At 44.7% G+C, this 18,477-nt stretch overlaps 1 protein-coding gene across 1 annotated transcript in view; it reads left to right on the top strand.

The window, feature by feature from the left end:
• The window catches only part of PAPPA2 (pappalysin 2), a 159,617-nt gene extending 158,861 nt beyond the window's left edge, over positions 1-756 (top strand). Inside the window, exon 22 of the mRNA XM_060232479.1 lies at positions 533-756. Within this exon, the coding sequence (XP_060088462.1) occupies positions 533-607 (75 nt within the window). The 3' untranslated portion in view covers positions 608-756. The remainder of the gene's footprint in view (positions 1-532) is intronic.
• Positions 757-18,477: the final 17,721 nt, after the last annotated feature.

An 18,477-nucleotide genomic window follows, 5' to 3' on the forward strand; every position in this document is an offset into this window, starting at 1 on the left:
GAGATTGGATTTATACCTGCCCTTCACTTGGGGCTTAGGAGCGGCTTAAGATCTTTTTTCCCTTCACCTCCCCACAACAGACACCCTGTGAGGTAGGTGGGGCTGAGAGAGCTCTGACAGAAACTGCTCTTGAGAGAACCTGCTGTGTTACATGGATGCTCTGTTGCTGCTGCGAACAACCCCTGCATTTGAAGTAGCAATGTGGGCTGTGTGGTAGCAGTCTATATATACCCCTCCCGCTTTTTCTGACAACAGGTTAGTGAACCATCAAGAGTTCTCAGCAGGGAGCTGCAGGTCTCCTGCCTGCCTCACAGGAGCCATGTCTGGTCTTTGAGCTGGTTTGGTTTTGTATCTTTGTTGAAGACCTGCATTTGTAAAATAGGCATCATATGTTTTCTGGCTGTACATCATCAGCTTTTAGGGCACAGAGTAATAGGCCAATTATCGAACTGCTCTTTTTTTGGGGGGGGGGCTCCATTAACTTAGCCAGGCCTCCATTCCCTAAACAACCCTCTCATCTAAATCCCTTCAGGTGGTTCCGTTTCCTGACGACTGTGACCAGGACGAGTGCAGCTGCCGGGACCCTGCGGCAGAAGAGAATCAATAACAGCAGCCGGAAACAGCTTGTGCTGTCAAGGCCAGAACCTGGAGGAAAATTCAAGGCTTGTGGGGGAGCACAAATGGGAATGGGGAGGGCTGAGAAAAAGGAGCTGGCGTGATCACCAAGGCCTAGCGCTACGAATTGTGGCCCAGAATGAAAGCCACCGGGGGAGGGGGGGGTAAGGAGAGAGCTGGAGGTGTAAGGGGGCAGAAAGAACGTTCTGAAGACACCCCTCCTCAGTTCAACTTCCTTCTGATCATAACTGAAACCCCAGTCAAGGGCCTCTTCCAGACTCATCAGCTCTCTTAGCAACCAGGCTTTGGGGCAGGCTCCTAGGCCCTTTTCATTCTATTACTGTATTGATGGTTTGCTGCCTCACAACCATTTCTCTTTGCTCTGAATTTTGGCTTCCATTTCCCCACCCCACCCCTTTTTACTATCTAGGGCTTGATTTAGCAAGGGGAGGAGGGGAGGAAGAGAAAAGCGACCTGTCTGCAAATATTTAAGCATAATTTTATGACAAATCTATATTATATTTTTTATTTGCTGTTTATTAAGCTGAAAACGTGCTGCTGTGAAATACTGACCTTTAAGAGAAAACAACCACAGGGGTGGTCATGTGGTGAGAGGAATTTCCAGAGACTGAGGTGATGCTGAGGCCAATGTATACAAACAGCAGGACCATTGAGTTCATGTGCGTTTTCCCTAGATTGTACCGTTTTAGGTGACAGGTGCGAGGAGCGTCTTTTAAAAGTCCTCCACCTGAGAACAAACCCTTCCACCCCACTTTCCATTCACACAGATGGTTAGCATGACGGGATCAGACGATAGTTCCCTCCCCCAGCGTGCTTTCTGTGTGCGGAGGCTGCCAGCTCCAACTGGAAAGTTTTACGGCTTCTTATTGTATATGCTGCCCCAAGAAATGCCCTTCAGTGTAATGGGTGCTGCTGCTTCACAATCCCACTCACCACTAAATCCCAAGCAGTGTCTGACCTATCTGAAGGCCAAGGGCTGCAATAGAAATTCTGCACACTTCCTTTAAAAAAAAAAAAAAAGTTCTGCCTTTTAAAGAAGAACCCACGCTGTTCAACACCAAGAAGCCAGGCATCAAGGTAGCCTTGCAAATAAACCCACTGGTTAAGGTTTAGATTTGTCAGATTTGTTTTACAAGCCTATCCTTCCCATGCATGTTACATAGCAGCTGATTGTGTCTGTAAGGGGGGAAAAAATCAATTCCCATGCTTGGTCACGGGCAGGCAGCAACTGAAAAACTTGCAAAACGGCTACCCAGAGATGTTTTAGTGCTGCTGATTTAACATAGTTTGACATAGAGAGCCAGTTTGGTATAGTGGTGAAGTGCGCAGACTCTTATCTGGGAGAACCAGGGGTGATTCCCCACTCCTCCACTTGCACCTGCTGGAATGGCCTTGGGTCAGCCATAGCTCTGGCAGAGGTTGTCCATGAAAGGGCAGCTGCTGTGAGAGTCCTCTCCAGCCCCACCCACCTCACAGGGTGTTTGTTGTGGGGGAGGAAGGTAAAGGAGATTGTGAGCCGCTCTGAGACTCTGAGATTCAGAGTGGAGGGCGGGATATAAATGCAATATCATCATCATTTTCTTCTTCTTAATTAAGCTAATGTGGATTTTCTCCCTGCTGAACACTAGACTGTCCCTGGAGTGCTCTAGACTGTCCTGAATAGATCCGCTGCTCCAGAATGCTCAAGATGTTACTCCAGAGCAGAGATTTTCAAATTGTTCTGGGGAACCCCAGAGCGGGTCTTCCTCAGTGAGAAGATTGGTGATGAAGTACTAGCTTTCCTGAAGAGCTTTGCCCACTATCCTTGGCCAGTCTCTACAGTGTACAGCTATGGGTAGGATGGAAGGTCATGCTGTCCCCTCACAAAGGGCAACTGTGAGGCTTTCTTAGGCTGTGATCAGACACACAAAATAGTGCACTTTCAGTCCACTTTCCAACTGGATTTTGCCAGTTCTCACAGGAAAATTCAGTTGGAAAGTGTACTGAAAGTGGATTGAAGGTGCATTATTTAATGCGTCCGATCTCAGCCTTAGTGTCACAATGAAAAAATGGTGTTGGGAACCTCATATCTGAACCCATTTTGCCCTCACATGGTCTCCTTTTGAGGTCCATTTGTGATCTATTGCTCCAGCTATTCCAGTACAGGCTGTTCCCCTAGAATGATTGGCTGTGGTTTCACGCTGCGCACCAGAGCACAGATCATGAACGGAGAATGTTCTAGCAGCATCAGGATCTTCTGACGTGAACCGCAACTTCCAAGCACTATTAAACGCATTAGATATGAAACCTACTTCCCAGATATAAATTTCTGGGAAATTTAATCTTCAGTTTTTGTCTTCAGATATTAATATGATTCTTCATTATTTATTGCAGTGTGTGGGGGAGGGGTGGGGGGAAACTTAATAGGGGTTAGAATCAATGCATGTAGGGAGGGACTGCTTGTACCAGGCAGCATCTGGAATTAGAATACAGGCTTGACTCTACGTCCACCTGGTCAGGCCAAAGTGAGCTCCACAGCTCCTGCCACAAGTGTACGCTTTTGGGGTTCTTTGTGGCATCCATACCACATGAACACGTGAAAGTGTAAAGCTGCCTTCTACTGAATCAGGCCACGGGTCTTTCAAGGACAGTGGTGTCTACTCAAACTGGCTGTGGGTCTCCAGGAAGATGTCTTTCACGCCACCTGATCCTTTGAATTGGAGATGCCAGGTATGAATTAAACAAGGGCTTTTTTGCATGCCCAGCGGATGCTGTGTCACCAAGCCACAGATGCTTGCCTACCACAGGTCGGCTCCCCATGGGACTTATTCTGTACCGCCATGACATCATTTCATAAGATTTCAGTTTTTTAAAAAAATCCCATCAATGTGTTTTTAGGGGTATTCCTGTAGTCGTGACGCCTAGAACATAATTTCCTGCTTAAGTAGACTGAATGTGGAAATTCCGAAGGCTGCTCAACATGTTGCATTTTTAGATGTTCAACAATTTTAAAAAGAAAATGCAGTGTGTGAATGAAAGTAATGCATGTTCGGAAGCTCATGCTATACGCTCATCAGGGAGCCAGGACTAACTGTAACTCCTTGTTGTGTGTATGCCTAGCTATGCTCTCCCATGTAGAAAATGGCCCTTGGGATTATATAGAGTCCTATTGAGCCTCCAAGCCAAAAGCAGGCCCCCTTGGGTACCACGTGAAACTAGGAGAGAGGCAGGATTGAAGTATCCTAAAGAAATAAAAACCTCCCCCAGCTGCTTCAAAGTGCAGCCAGTCGAAGCAGCTGACGTAAGAAATGAAGAGCTATGGTGGGGTTATTCGCATGTTGGAATAAAAATTTCTTCCCACACTGCACTGTTGTTGTTTTTCCCCTTTGTCTCTGCTCCGGTTGGTGTGGCCTTTGGTTTTCCTTTGCTTGATCAGAACTGAGTTTCAGTTAGTCCAGCATCCTGACATGGAGTGCAGACTGTGGGGGTGATGGCTGAAGCCCAGTTTTAAACCCAGCATTTCCTTCCAAAGGAGATGCCTGAGAGCTGCAAATGGCCAACTTGTGCTCTTCACTCCGTGGCTTGCGTAAAAAGCAGAGTGGGGGTGGGGGAAGAGAAGCATCAGGATACTGTTGTCTTGTTAATACCACTGAATGGGCTACAGAAGGTGCAAGTCCTTTCTGTTCCTCTGCACCAGTGTTACATCCAAAACAGACCCTCCCTGCCTTCTGTTGCTGGGAACTGTGGAGTCTGCCAGCAAAGAGACAGCTTGTGTGTCTCCCAGATGGAAGATGCTGGAGCGTTCAATTGGGATGTTACTTGTGGAGAACAAGAAGCATCCTTAGGTGGTCCTGTGGCCCCAGGAATGAACTTTACTGGGATTGGAAAGGGGGTGGGGGTAGGAGTGGGGGGGATCAGGAATCCTTGTGTGGACTTTGCATGGTCCTTGTGCTAGATCCAAACCTGCACATTTTTCCTCATCAGATATCCATGTAAGAGTTTTTTTTCCCCTCAGAGCATCTGTGCTTGAGAAATAGCCTATCCATGAGAGAAAATAATTGGTGTTGTATTTAAAAGCAATTTAACTAGATGTGACCCAATAAAAATGTCCTGTGTCTTCAGTCCTGTGGCTTCTTGCACCCACAGAGCAACAGAACACATTATTGGAGATTAATCTTCATTGAATTTTTTTGAGGGAAAAGGGTGAGCCACACATTCACACTTTCAAAAATCTGCCGTCTCTCCAACATGTCAACCAATCCCTTTGTGTGAGGCCTCAGGATGGGTTCTCACACTTGAATTTCAGGCCTCCATGGCTTCAAGTGTTGTCATGGAAATATTTCTCATCCACCTGATTATATGATTGCTGTCTACATTTCCCTCAGACAGATGTTCTAGCATTTAGACCATCTCATTCTCCCGAAGCAGGTGTTGAAGGGTGATGAACTGTCTTTCTGTGGGTATGGTATTATGGCTTGTCTTATGAAAAAAGTCTTGTTCCAGTAGTAGAGCTGAAAGAATGCTGGTGTGTGTGTGTGTGGGGGGGGGAAATGTATTTATCATGAATCACTTAGTTCTTTGGCATGGGCATATGGGATCACCTTTAGCAAACGTGGAACATCTTGTCCCCTTTTTGAAGGAGGGTTTTACTGACAATTGAAGCTGCTGCTATTTTAATTTTGTTTTGTATTTGATAATTATTTTTTATAAAAATCTATTAAAATAAATAATCTACCTATATTTGTGATCTTCCTCCTTCTTCCTGCTCACAAACTCAAATTAGAATTATTGTCTATGGGGGGGAGATACTATCAGCTTGGCAACACTGAGATAGGCTCTAGACAAGGGTGGTCTCTGAGCATGTTTTTCTTTATTGCATATGTGAAAATAAATACATACCTGAAGGTTCATTTTCATTCCAGTATCATTGCTCAGCTGCTATGATGTTTGGGTGTCTACTTTAAAAAAAAAAGTCTGTGCAACTTATGAGAAGCAAACCCTGAAGATGCCAAAATGAAGTCAGGGCAGAATGTGGGCTAGGATGGTGATGAGATTTTCAGGGAAGGAGATTATATCTGGTTCTATAGCTGGGGTATATGAAAAGACCTGTTGGGCACACACACACACAACATGGAGGTACCCAACTTAAATGCTCAGGTCAACTTTCCAGTTAAGCCATGTATCAGTAAAATGTCTATCTAAAAATGTGTGGTCACCCTCACTCTCCAAACTTCTTCCTCCTTCCTGCTTCCCGTCTACATTTAATTCTAGCCAGAGATCTTGGCTGCCAGCACAGCTTAATTTGTACTAGTTGGGAAGCCGCTTTGTATGCAACACATCCAGGACCAGTATTAAAGCCATAAATACACTTCCGGTCTCATCTCATCCTCAGCGAGATTCCCATCCACTTCACCCACATCTAGAGAGAGAGTAGGGTGATTTCTCTGGTTCAGGAAAGTATTGGAGATCAGTCGGATGTGTTTTTCCTAGGTCAAAGCAAGGTGTGGAAGATTGTCCTAACCCTCCCCCAACACCAGCTCAGAACTTGGATATGAGCTTTTCCTCACTGTTTTAATAGACCATGGAGCATCTCCAAAGCTCTTCAGTTGTCCAAGGACCCCTGTCCATTGTCCCTGCAGCAAGATCAGGAGCAAGCACATCTTCTGATTGCTTATTAGCCTGAATGAGTTACCCCTTGTTCATAGCTAATGTAAATGCAATGTAATGTACTGTTGGAACTCTCTGACTGGGGCAAGTGACGCTCTGTATTCTTGGTGCTTGGGAGGGGCAACAGTGGGAGGACTTCTAGTGTCCTGGCCTCACCGATGGACCTCCTGATGGCACCTGGGTATTTTGGCCACTGCGTTGGATTGGATGGGCCACTGGCCTGATCCAACATGGCTTCTCTTATGTTCTTAAATCTATGTTGTCTTGATGGACCTGTGCTAGCTATATTAACGGGTGGTATGGTGAAAAGGACTGTTATACAAAACGAATGGAATACATGTGTCGAGTGGGGTGGTATAGCAACAAGCCTGATCAAGTAACCATGGCTCTGCCTCTGTAATGCAGGTCTTTACATTTTGAATGTGTTATCTATATATGGGGTGCATGGCTTTCACTTGGGGCTCTTGGTTAAAGGCTTGAAAGTTCCTACATTGGTTTTTAAAAGATTTTGACTGTTGGCAGGAGCCAAGTAGGAGGGGGGGGGGGAAGTTAGGTGCTTTCAGAGCATCACGTACCTTAAGAATCACCCTGCCAAAGACCATTGAAACTTTACAAAAGCAACTGGCTCCTGCAGCTAGACAAATAAAATGGCTAGATCACACCTTGGTTGAAATTTAGCACATAGAACATGTCAGAGAATTGGGATTAGGAAGGCTAGAGTGTATCTTACTGGGGCCAACAGGAAAGAAGACTCAACCCACAAGGGACTTGACCAGACAAGAGATTAGTTCTCCTGACATGAGAGATGGTGGTCACTTTTGGAAAAATCCATCATGTCGCACAAGACTCCATCTTGGAGAGCAGTCATTAGATAAACACCAGTAGGGTGTATTTACATACACCTTTTCTTTGTATTCTTTGCTCAATCCACTGCTGTGCAAACTATGTGTGTGCACTTTTTCTTTTTAATACATTACTTCTATTATAAATACGAGTACTCATTTTCTGTACCACATACACCTCCACAGCTCAAACACATTATCCAGAAAAGCTGTGGGGGGAGCATTGGTTCAGTACTCTGCTATTCCCACGGGAGTCTGCAAGTGTGGCGTATCATCCCTGAGGTAGCAGGAGATGTTAGCTGAAGTTTTAAACTTACTAGATTGGGCTTGGAAGCAACTAGTTGGGTGAAGGGAGCCCAGAGTGTCAGCCATCCAGGCAAGCAGTTCCTAAAATTGACCATCTGGTAGCAGTAGAAGAAGAAAGATATTGTATTTATATTCCACCCTATACTCTGAATCTCAGGCTGCAATCACACACACTAATTAATGCACTTTCAACCCACCTTCAATGCACTTTCCAACTGGATTTTGCCAATTCATACAGTAAAATCCAGTTGAAAAGTGTATTGAAAATGGATTGAAAGTGCATTATTTAGTGTGTGTGATCAGAGTGGTCACAATCTCCTCTACCTTCCCCTCCACACACATACACACCAGACACCCTGTGAGGTGGGTGGGGTTGAGAGAACTCTTACAGCAGCTGCCCTTTCAAGGACAACTCCTATGAGAGCTATGGCTGCAAGTGGAGGAGTGGGGAATCAAACCCAGTTCTCCCAGATGAGAGTCCACACACTTTACCACTACACCAAACTGGTACTCAGGGCCTACAGAGAAGAGAGGAAAACCATAGGAGAGTTGGGTGGCCTCCCAAGAGCAGCCAGGTTGCCAAGAAGAGACTTGAGATTGCCACTGAATGCTCAGACCCCTAGCAGGGCAAAATAGAATGGGGCTTATAGATTAGTGGGACTGTTCCCCTACTTTTTGGATGAAATTACTCTGCCTCCACACACAACTTTTGGCTGCAGTCCTGCGCATACTTCGTAGTAAATCCCAGTGTGTTTTGGGTTTAATCTTAAGTTAGCTGCAAATGAGTTGCTTGGTTTGATAGATGAAGGCATTTCTTCATTATGGGGAACTAGGGCCCTATGTGAACATCCAGGGCTATGCACCTGTCACTCTTGGGGGGAGGGATCTGAAATCCTACTGGTTAGCCGTTTGACACAAAGAGTGCTTCCTCTTCTTGCCACACATCAAGTGTGATCTTGGCTCTTAAAAGGGGGCTACATTTAATAAGGACTGGGAGTCATGAGTTGAGCTCCTCCCCTGGTTCTGCGCCTTTACTATAGCTGAGCAGCAGAATACAGGCTTTTAAAAAGGGGGCTAAATATGTGGCAACCCTGGATGTTGGACCAGGCTGGGGAATTGCAGACAGAGCATATATTTTCTATGTGGTTTCCCATGCCTCTAGAGCTATATACAGCTGCCAAAAAGCAGGGGTCTAAGGACTACAGGGGCCCTGGCTACTCTAGGGGCCCATGAATCTGGACAATAATTGCATTTCATTATCCTAAAATATTTTGGTTGCATCTGGGTGTGGTCACCCCAGAGCAAATCCTTGTTTGGGGGCTCACTGTGGCTCTTAGTGGACCAGGTATGGAGAAGTGCACGGAGTGGCTGACCTGAGGTGGCAATATGCAGAATGAGAACGCTGGCTTCTTAAAGGGGGGGGGGGAGGGGGGCAGTGAAGGATTTGCTTAACAATCTTGTGAGATGAGGAACTGGAGTTCGCAAGCCAAGCGAGCTACACCCGAAGCATTTTGTATGTCCCTAAGAAGAGGGGGAAAGATGACGTCAGTTGGTCTGAAAATATAAACAAACACTGCAATTTCCCAGCCTCGCAAATTACTAACAGTGCCATTTAATATTCTGTTAAATGGTCATCTGGATTTTACAGAGTGTTACAATTACTTTGAAACCTTTTAAAAAAGAATAAAGAATACTGTTCCCCCCTCCATCTTCGCCGCCAGTCCTGCCCATCGTCTCTCTGCAGTAGCCAAAACGCTGCATTTTAATTTTACGAGTACAGTTAGGAACAAAGAGTAATTAAGCCAGCTGAGGAAAGCAATATATATCGGCCCAACCATCAACAGCACTGTAGTAAATAAACTCACAAATGTGTAAAAAGTAACCATGCTCATTTAACACTACAGCATCTTCAAGGAAAAAAAACAAGAAAGAAGTTCTTCACAGGGCCAAACTAGACATGTTCCAGTCAGGATTTCTTGGACCCCAACTTGGGTTCCCCACAGCCATACACCAGCTGTAAGGAATAGGGGGTTTTTTGGTGGGTGAGAGGTCAGGGCTTTTTGGGTAGAAAAAGCCCAGCATGAACTCATTTGCATATTAGGCCACACCCCCTAATGCCAAGCCAGCCAGAACTGTGTTCCTCCTCAAAAAAAGGAGGGGGTTATTAAAAAAAATACCTCAGTGTGGAATATTATGTGCATGTGGAGCAGCAAAAATGGGAAAATAACTCAACCCCCTCCCCGGCTCACAGCTGGTGAGGAAGGCAGGAGCCTCCCTCCACAGTGGCAGTCCCAGCCCAAATAGGCAGTCCTTTACTTTGAAAAGCTATTCCCCACTAGGGTTGCTAATACCCAGGTGGGGGCAGGGGATCCCCCCAGTTTGGAGGCCACCCCCCCCCCCGCTTCAGGGTCATCAGAAAGGGGGGGGGATGTCTTCTGGGCACTCCATTATTCCCTATGGAGACCAATTCCCATGGGATATAATGAAGAATTGGTCTATGAGTATTCATTATTTCCAATGGAGGGAAAACATTTAAAAGGTGTGTGGTCCCTTTAAATGTGATGGCCAGAACTCCCTTTGAAGTTCAATTATTCTTGTCACAACCTTTCTTCTGGCTCCACCCCCAAAGTCCGCAGATATTTCTTGAATTGGACTTGGCAACCTTATTCCCCACAGCTGCTATGTGGCTGTGGGAAACCCTAGTCAGGTCTTTAAAAACAAACACATCTAGTTTGGCCCATTGTCCCCCCCCCCCCGCCCCACACACACACAATTGCAATGTAAGAGAAGTCAGATAATGGACAAATACACCCCCCCCCCCCAAAAAAAAGACCTATGCCCAACATTACTTTGTTTTACAATACAGCCAATGTAAACTTCTAAGACGTGGTTGTCGGTTGCCATGGCATTTTGTTGCTAATGCAATAAAGATTGATTGAACTTTTAAGGGATAATAACCTAAGACTCATTTGTTACAAAAATTCAGTGCAAAAAATCAGTGTTGGACATTCTCATTCCAACAAATCTTTTTGGGCGAATGCCACCTTTCTGAGCTGTGTTGAACATGCTCATTGGCACAGCCCATGCTTGTGCAAAGAAATCCCGTATGACAGGCCTCATAACTAAGATGGTGGAACTCATGGCTGTCACTCTAAGAAAGGCTTAAGAATGATGCTTGGCTCTGAACTGCTTTCCTAGACATGTGCAGAGAAAGCTCAGTGGCTGTAGTCAGAGGACAGGACGAATAAATGATGGAGCTGGTCTGTGAGAGGGAGGAATGGGGTTGGGAGAGAGTGTAAAGAAGCTGTAGTGTGTGCATCCATGTGTTTGAGGGGCAGTTTGTGGCTGGAAACTCAAGAACCCATAGCACTGAAGATTCAAGATGTTCCAAGGAAAGAAAGTCGCTTTCTTGGTGATGACTGTGGACCCTCAGTTCCATGATAATGGCTGAGTGTTGCTTTTAGGAAGGAAGGCCAGGCCTCTTTTCAGCAATTTGCAGTCTAAGAAACCACGGCATTTGAAAATGAGCTATACAATCCAGTGTGAACTCACCAAAAGAGGACTAAAAATATAGAGGAGTGTGACCGCTTCTTGTTTTGAGGTTCCAAGAAGGTTTCAGAAGGCTTATAAAACATAAGCCAGGCTGGAATACTTTTGAGTGGCAACAGACACAGGATGTAGGGCCTGCTTTTGGACCAAGAACGTTATAAAAGTTCAGCTTCTGCTCAATAAGATAATCGAGCTTGAAAAATCTGGCAAATGGGACCCGCAGTTAGTAACAACAAGAAAAACAACCACATTGGAAATATTCCACCAGCTCAAAGAAGGATCTTTGTATCTTTGAATTCTACATTGAGAGGGTAGGTGGGATTAGATTTCCAAACCTCTACAACCAGGAATTTGATACAAATGAAGTTGTGGGGGGATGTACATTGATCACTCCACTTGGGAGAATAGCCTTGCCAATTTAGGGACAGGGATTCAGGCAGTGAACTACAAAAGAGAAAGCCATAACTCTGGCAGAGGTTGTCCTTGAAAGGGCAACTGCTGTGAGAGCCCTCTCAGCCCCACCCAACTCACAGGGTGTCTGGTGTGGGAAGAGGATAAAGGAGATTGTGAGCTGCTCAGAGTGGAGGGCGGAATATAAATCCAATGTCGTCTTCTTCATAAATGTTTTTTTTTTAAAAAAAATACAAATAAAATGTGCTTAAAAGATTAGCACTCTACAAAGGAAATGTGCTGGGTGAACTTGGTCTGGATACATACTCTCAGCCTAATCCACCTCAGTGGTTTGTTGTTATCCTTATCTAAATAGTTCACATTGCTTTCCTACTGAGAAAGACTGGATCATGAATGCATGAATACAGTGAAAAGAGAGAGGCAAATCCAGTTGTACCTAGAAGAACCCTGGCATAATGAGACAACAAAACACACACACTATCTTTCTCCCTATCTGTAGCAAAGCTCATACCTTGAATAAAACATTGTTGGCCTTAAAGGTGCTTTGTATCCCATGTGATCGAGGGAACTGGGCAAAGGAGACTCCGATTCTCTCCCTCCCTCCCCAGGGTACAAGGAGGGGAAGGAGCCTCAGCCAATAGAGGGAAGAGAGGCTTGGCGCAGTAGCTCTGCCATGTGATTGAGATAGCAGCCCTGGATTGCTCTCCCCCCTTCCTCCCCAAGGGAGGAGCCTTAGCTGATGGAGAAAATAGAGGCTTTGCTCTGTAGCTCCTGTGTGATTGAGCAAGCCTGGCAAAGCACGCTGTGATGCAGAAGGAAGCAAGAGAGAAGGAAAAGGGAGCAGACTTGCTCACAGGCCTGATAGGAGACCTCTGGGGGCCTGATTCAGCTCCTGGGCTGTATGTTTGACACCTCTGCTTTAGAGTGAAAACGAAGGTACTCTGAGCAAACAGTAGAGTTTAAAAAAAAATTATCAATTATTTTTACCACATGCTCATATAAAATCCACATCAACCACTATCTTACAAGAGGCATTTCTTTTCTCTTCCAAAGAAAGGGATGCCTCTTTTAATACAGCACCTGTTGTGAGAAGTACTTGTATTACCTAATCACAAATAATTGTTTCCTTCCAGAACCATTGTTTAATTCATTAGGATAAGCATAAACACTGTAATTGATTCAAACTCACAGAAGTAATAATATCTTTAACTGAGCAAAAAAAAAAAATTCAGAAACTTCTGGGAAGTTTCTCTCCTTGGGCCATGGAATGAATATGACAACAACATAAAAGGCCTCTGCCTTTTTGGCTCAAGCATCTACATGCCACCTTCACCTTTTTGGGCTTTCGAGCCCTGTTTGTTGCACACATTGCTCTGTGCTGACTTTTTCCAGTATCAGGTGCACACACAGAAGACCATGAGCACTCATACACAAGCATTGTTGAGATGACTTATGGAAAAAGCCTTAATTCACATGGGACACAGATTTTGCCATTTTTCCAACTCCTGACCTTGGTGAGACACAGCGGAAATTAGCCCAGGTAGCCAAATGGATCAGAAGAAGATATTGCATTTATATCCCGCCCTATACTTTGAATCTCAAGAGTCTCAGAGTGGTCACAGGTAGCCAAATGGAACAGAAGAAGAAGAAGATATTGCATTTATATCCCGCCCTATAGTTTGAATCTCAAGAGTCTCAGAGTGGTCACAATCTCCTTTACCTCCCCACCCCCAACAGACACCCTGTGAGGTGAGTGGGGCTGAGAGAGCTCTTCCAGAAGCTGCCCTTTCAAGGACAACTGCTGCGAGAGCGATGGCTGACCCAAGGCCATTCCAGCAGCTGCAAGTGGAGGAGTGGGGAATCAAACCCGGTTCTCCCAGATAAGAGTCTGTGCACTTAACCACTACACCAAACTGGCCCACAAACATCATTGTGTACCAGTTGCTTGGGGGGGGGTGGATAGACAATGTAAAAGGCCCTTGCCTTTATATGCTATTTGCAGGTTTTTCTAGAAGCATCTGGAAGCTTTTCTAGAAGCCACTGCAGGAAAGAGAATGCTGGCTTGGAAGAATCATTTGATCCCATCTAGCAGGGCTTCCCTTACAGTTACAGCAAAAGTATGAAGAGCTCAGCAGAAGCTCGGCACACGCCATTATTCCTTTCAGGTGCCCTTTTCTCTCTAAGTTCACTGATCCCAAATTAGTCATCACGCCACACAACAAATCCATCTCCTAACGCTTTTTGTAAAATGCAAAGCCATAGAAACAGAGGGCTGCCCAGGAAGAGAGGATGTTTTCCTCTCTTCCTGCTTTTCCCACTCAAAGTGTTTTTGTCCAAGCCGCTTCTCCACATACAGGGTGGGGTTGGGGAGATGCGGTTCCTGTAATTAATGTTCGTGAAATACAATGCCTTCTCACAATTTGACTGAATCCGATGGCTGAAATCTGAACTGGCAGCTGTGGTGTTGGGTCCTTCTTCTTAACGTGTTTTCTGTGGCAATGCATTGGCAGCACACACATCTCTAGGAAACTGCCTTCTGTGCCCAAAACCATTTTAAAAGAGAATCAATGGATTCTGTTGCTGGAAAAAAAAAGAATCCAGTGTTTTGTCACAAGGTCTCCATATAATTGAATTCCTCTCCCATTCATACCAGATCAAAAGCTTAGCTTACCGGCTGACAAGGGAGAAGCGGCTTCAGTGGCTCAGATGTCTTGCGCAGTTGGAGTTCTGGCCTCCTGCCAGTTCTCATTTCATCACCAGCCAATCAGAAGCCAGGATGAGCCAAAACTGAGCTGAACTCAGCCTTTCCCTGGCAAGAAGAGTTTTAAAGATCTAAAAAGTTTGTTGAAATCAGTAGATAGGTAGAGGCCGAGGGGGGGGGGGATATTTTCTGAGAAGGGGGGAGGGATATGGTGTTTTGCGATGACTTTTTTCTGATGGAAAAACTGGGAAGTGCTGGAAAAAATCATCTTGGGAAAGTTTTCATTTTTTGGAATGAGTGAACGATTTTAAAGACATAAACTTGAGAACCAGCTTTGAGAAATATAGTTCCTTTTCACAATCTACCTGAATGAAATGGCTGAAATCTGAACTGGCATCTGTGGCATTAGGTACTACTACCTTTTTACTCACTCAAAATGTATTATAGGAAACATGTTGGCCTGGGATCTGCTTACCTTCGGGATTGGCTCTCCCCACATGTGCCCCAGAGAGCACTCCGTCTGGGGTCTCAAAACCTCCTTAAGATCCCTGGACCGAAAAAAGAGGCTCGACTCTCCAGCACCAGAGCCAGAGAGTTCTCAGTAATAGTCCCCGCTTTGTGGAACGCCCTCCTCGAAAACATCAGGGCCCTGTGGGACCTGCCACAGTTCAGCAGGGCTTGTAAGACCGAACTATATTAACTTGCTTTTAATGACTGAAGGGAAGTAGCTATTACTCCACGGCACTGATAATCCCACTGGATTATTATAACTGAAGCAAGATCAGAGAAATTAGAAATGCACATCTTGGTTTTAGGACTGTGAATGGTATGAATGATTTTATTGTGTATTTTGCTTTTAAAGTTTATGTGGTTTAATTTGTTGTTGTTAGCTGCCCTGAGCCCGTCAGGGGAGGGCGGGATATAAATTTGATAAAACAAAATAAAATAAAAGTTATGTAGTACAATCAATACCATTGTGGGCGTATAAAGTACTGTCAAGTTGACCCCATAGGGTGAGTGAGAAGCAGAGGTGGTTTGTCATTGCTCCTATGGCAAACCTAGGCAGTAGGTATACCAACAAAAGTCTGTATGGTCAAAGTGATGGTATTCCCAGTGGTAATGTATGGTTGTGAGAGTTGGACCATAAGGAAGGCCGAGTGCAGAAGAATAGATGCTTTCGAGCTGTGGTGCTGGAGAAGAATCTTGAGAGTCCCTTGGACTGCAAGAAGATCAAATCAGTCAGTCTTAAGGGAAATCAACCCTGACTGTTCCCTGGAAGGTCAGATGTTGAAGCTGAAGCTCAAATACTTTGGCCACCAAATGAGAAGGGAGCACTCACTGGAGGAGACCCTGATGCTGGGAAAGACAGAAGGCAAAAGAAGAAGGGGACAGCAGAAGATGAGATGGCTGGATAGCGTTACTGATACAACTAACATGAATTTGAGCAGACTTCAGAGGATGGTGGAAGACAGGAGGGCCTGGCATGACTTGGTCCTTGGGGTCGCAAAGAGTTGGACTTGACCTCTGCAGAGTCCTCCTTGGGGGTCACCCTTCCAAGTATCAACCCTGCTTAGCTTCCAAGATGTGATGAGATCGTGCTCCTGCCTTCCCTCCCCATAAACACCATTAGCTAATGATAAATTCCCATTGAAAATATGAAGGGCAGCAAAACTGTCGAAAAACTGGAAGATAAAACTACCCCTCCTTTCTTCCCAAGGACTTTGAAAAGAATTTTTCTATTGGAAATACTGGGAAACCTGGAGAACGCTGGTGAAGAGGAAACAGAAAATTTGCTATAGGTAAAATGCCTTTTTGGGACAAAGTTTTTGCACACTCAGAATGTGTTGCATGATGATTATATGTAAGCTACAGACATATGCAGAATATTTCCATGGATATGTTTGCAGCTAACATAAGAATTCTGCTATGTGTTTGACAATATATTATTAAAGAATTCAGATTTATAAAGTTTAACTTGATATTCAAATATGTAGTGAGTCTTATTGGGATTGTATGAGACTAGTTCTGCCCCTATTATACACTTTGTTTCAAAGTGTGGTTTTTTTTTCAATTTAACATTAAGTTTTTCCTACCTCTCAGATGAAAACAAATTTAGGAAATACATGCTATGGTAGTATTGTCTGCGACAGTTTGTTGCACTCTCTAAAAGTCCTGATTATACTTGCAATTTTGCATTTCTACTTTAAAACATTTCACCCTTTTAACTTCCATAAATGCGAGCAATAATAATAATAATCTAATAAAATATACCAACTAAATTATGAATGGCAAATTATAAATGCTTCATACTGCATTGTAAAATCGATAACACGAGTTTCAGTTGGATAAGAATGTAAGCATTGCACGCATTTCAATTTGTCACAAAACTTCTAGTAACACCCCCCCCCCCAACACAAAACTCTGGCGGGGGGGGGGCATGAGCAGAGGTTTCTAGCAACATCCCTCTCTAGCTTCATCTCTAGTTGGCCTGCAATGTCCGGTAGCACCTTAAAGACCAGCAAGATTTGCAGGGGATAAGCTTATGAGAATCAAAGCTGCTTTCATCAGATACCAATCCTTGTGTCTGATGAAAGGAGCTTTGACCCTCTTTACATCTCTACACATCAGTAAAAACAGAGATGTAGCTGAATGGGGAGAGAGAGCACAAAGAGAGTCAAACAAGTTCTGCTTTCACGAATCAGAAAATGGGAGAAGAGACAAAACTTTCCCTCTCAAGAGACCATGAGCAACACAATACATGAAAGGGGCTATGAGGGTCCGGTACCCTATGAGAGCTCTGACTCGTGCAGTCAAATTCTTCTTGTCGATGAGTCAAAGGGGCAAGACACCACAGGAGAAATAATTATTGTTCCATTGCTAGTGCGATGGGGAGGGAGATCTGCTGCTCAATAAAACTGAACTGATATATTCGCAAATGAACTACAAGAATGGTGCCTAGAAGTGGTAGAGACTGTAAGGGGGTGGGGGCAGAACCTTCTGATGAAGACACTTACGGGAAGATAGACCGAAGGAGGCACCTGGCTGTGTCTCCTACCCTGGGGGGGGGGTGAAGCTTGCTGGGCATGGGAGTGGAGCTGATAACAGCCTGTCCCTTTCATCTTGGCCTTTCAACTGGAAAACCAGAGATTAAAACCCTGGAATTTGGGGTTAAATCCTGAAATCTGGCAACCTGTAGGAGAAAAAAAAACCCACATTCTTTGATACAGACACTGTAAGCTCTGTAGTGTGGACCTTGGTGATCGCCCTGAAAGCCAAGTCTCAGATTTCCCAATCTCTCCATGCTCAGCCACTTTACATTTCCATGGTTGCACAGGGGCTGCGGTTGTGCAGGCCCACCTGCTTCTCAGCCCTGAATTCACCACGCTGATCAGTTGTGACGTAATGTCTGTATAGATGTCGTACCGTTATTGTCTCGTACACCTTCTGAAAAGGTAAGGGACTGTTGCCTGTTTTCTTTCTCTCGGGAGGCTCACTCAAGCAAGATGCTCGTTCCTCTGCTCCACCCACTCCTGAATGGTGAGCTCACACCATTGCAGCAAACTCCAAATCTGTAAATCCAATACTGTTAGGAGATGCTAACATTTTTTATAGAATCTTGACCATTTGTGATGGAAGGTACCTCCAGGCTCATTTAATCCAGCCTCCTACACAATGCAGGAAAATCACAAATACCTCTCCACCTCCCCCCCAGTGACCCCTGTTCCATGCCCAGAAGATGGCAGAAACCTCCAGGATCTCTGACAAAACTGGCCTGGAGAAAATATTGATTCCTGACACAAAGTGGTGATTGGCATTTCTTTGGGTGTGTGAGAAAGGACCACAAAAATTAAGTACTGATGCAACCCACCCTGGCGTCCCTCTCATGATCTGCTAAGTTCACAGAATCAGCATTGTTGTCAGATGGCCTACTGAATGTTCTGTTTGGCCTTTGGCATAAATGGTACAGAGATTTCAGGATTGCACTCCATATCCATATGGGTAGAAATGTTCTTTAGGGTTAAGTTCACAACATAAATGACAGGCATTTTGCTAATATAATAGTTACCCAATGCATTCATTGAAGGTATTAGGGTAGAACAGCAATTTTCTACAAGCAGAAGGGGAGCTTAAAGGATGTGGACTTTGGGCGAGGAGTAATTTAAGCTGGGAATGGCAGAAAGCAAAATGCAGCTGAACTCAAATGAAATGGACATGAGAATGCCAAGAGAGGACCAGCACAAAACAAAATGCACCTGGAAATGGCGCATTTCATCATCATCATCATCAGAGTTACATTCTGCTAATACTTCTGCTGTCAATTGTCTGGGACGGGTGTAACCAGGGCTTTTTTTGAGCGCTTAGTTTTGAGCAAACTGTCAAACTAAG

This window comes from Heteronotia binoei, chromosome 2 (genome assembly GCF_032191835.1).
Source record: "Heteronotia binoei isolate CCM8104 ecotype False Entrance Well chromosome 2, APGP_CSIRO_Hbin_v1, whole genome shotgun sequence".
Classification (NCBI taxonomy): domain Eukaryota; kingdom Metazoa; phylum Chordata; class Lepidosauria; order Squamata; family Gekkonidae; genus Heteronotia; species Heteronotia binoei.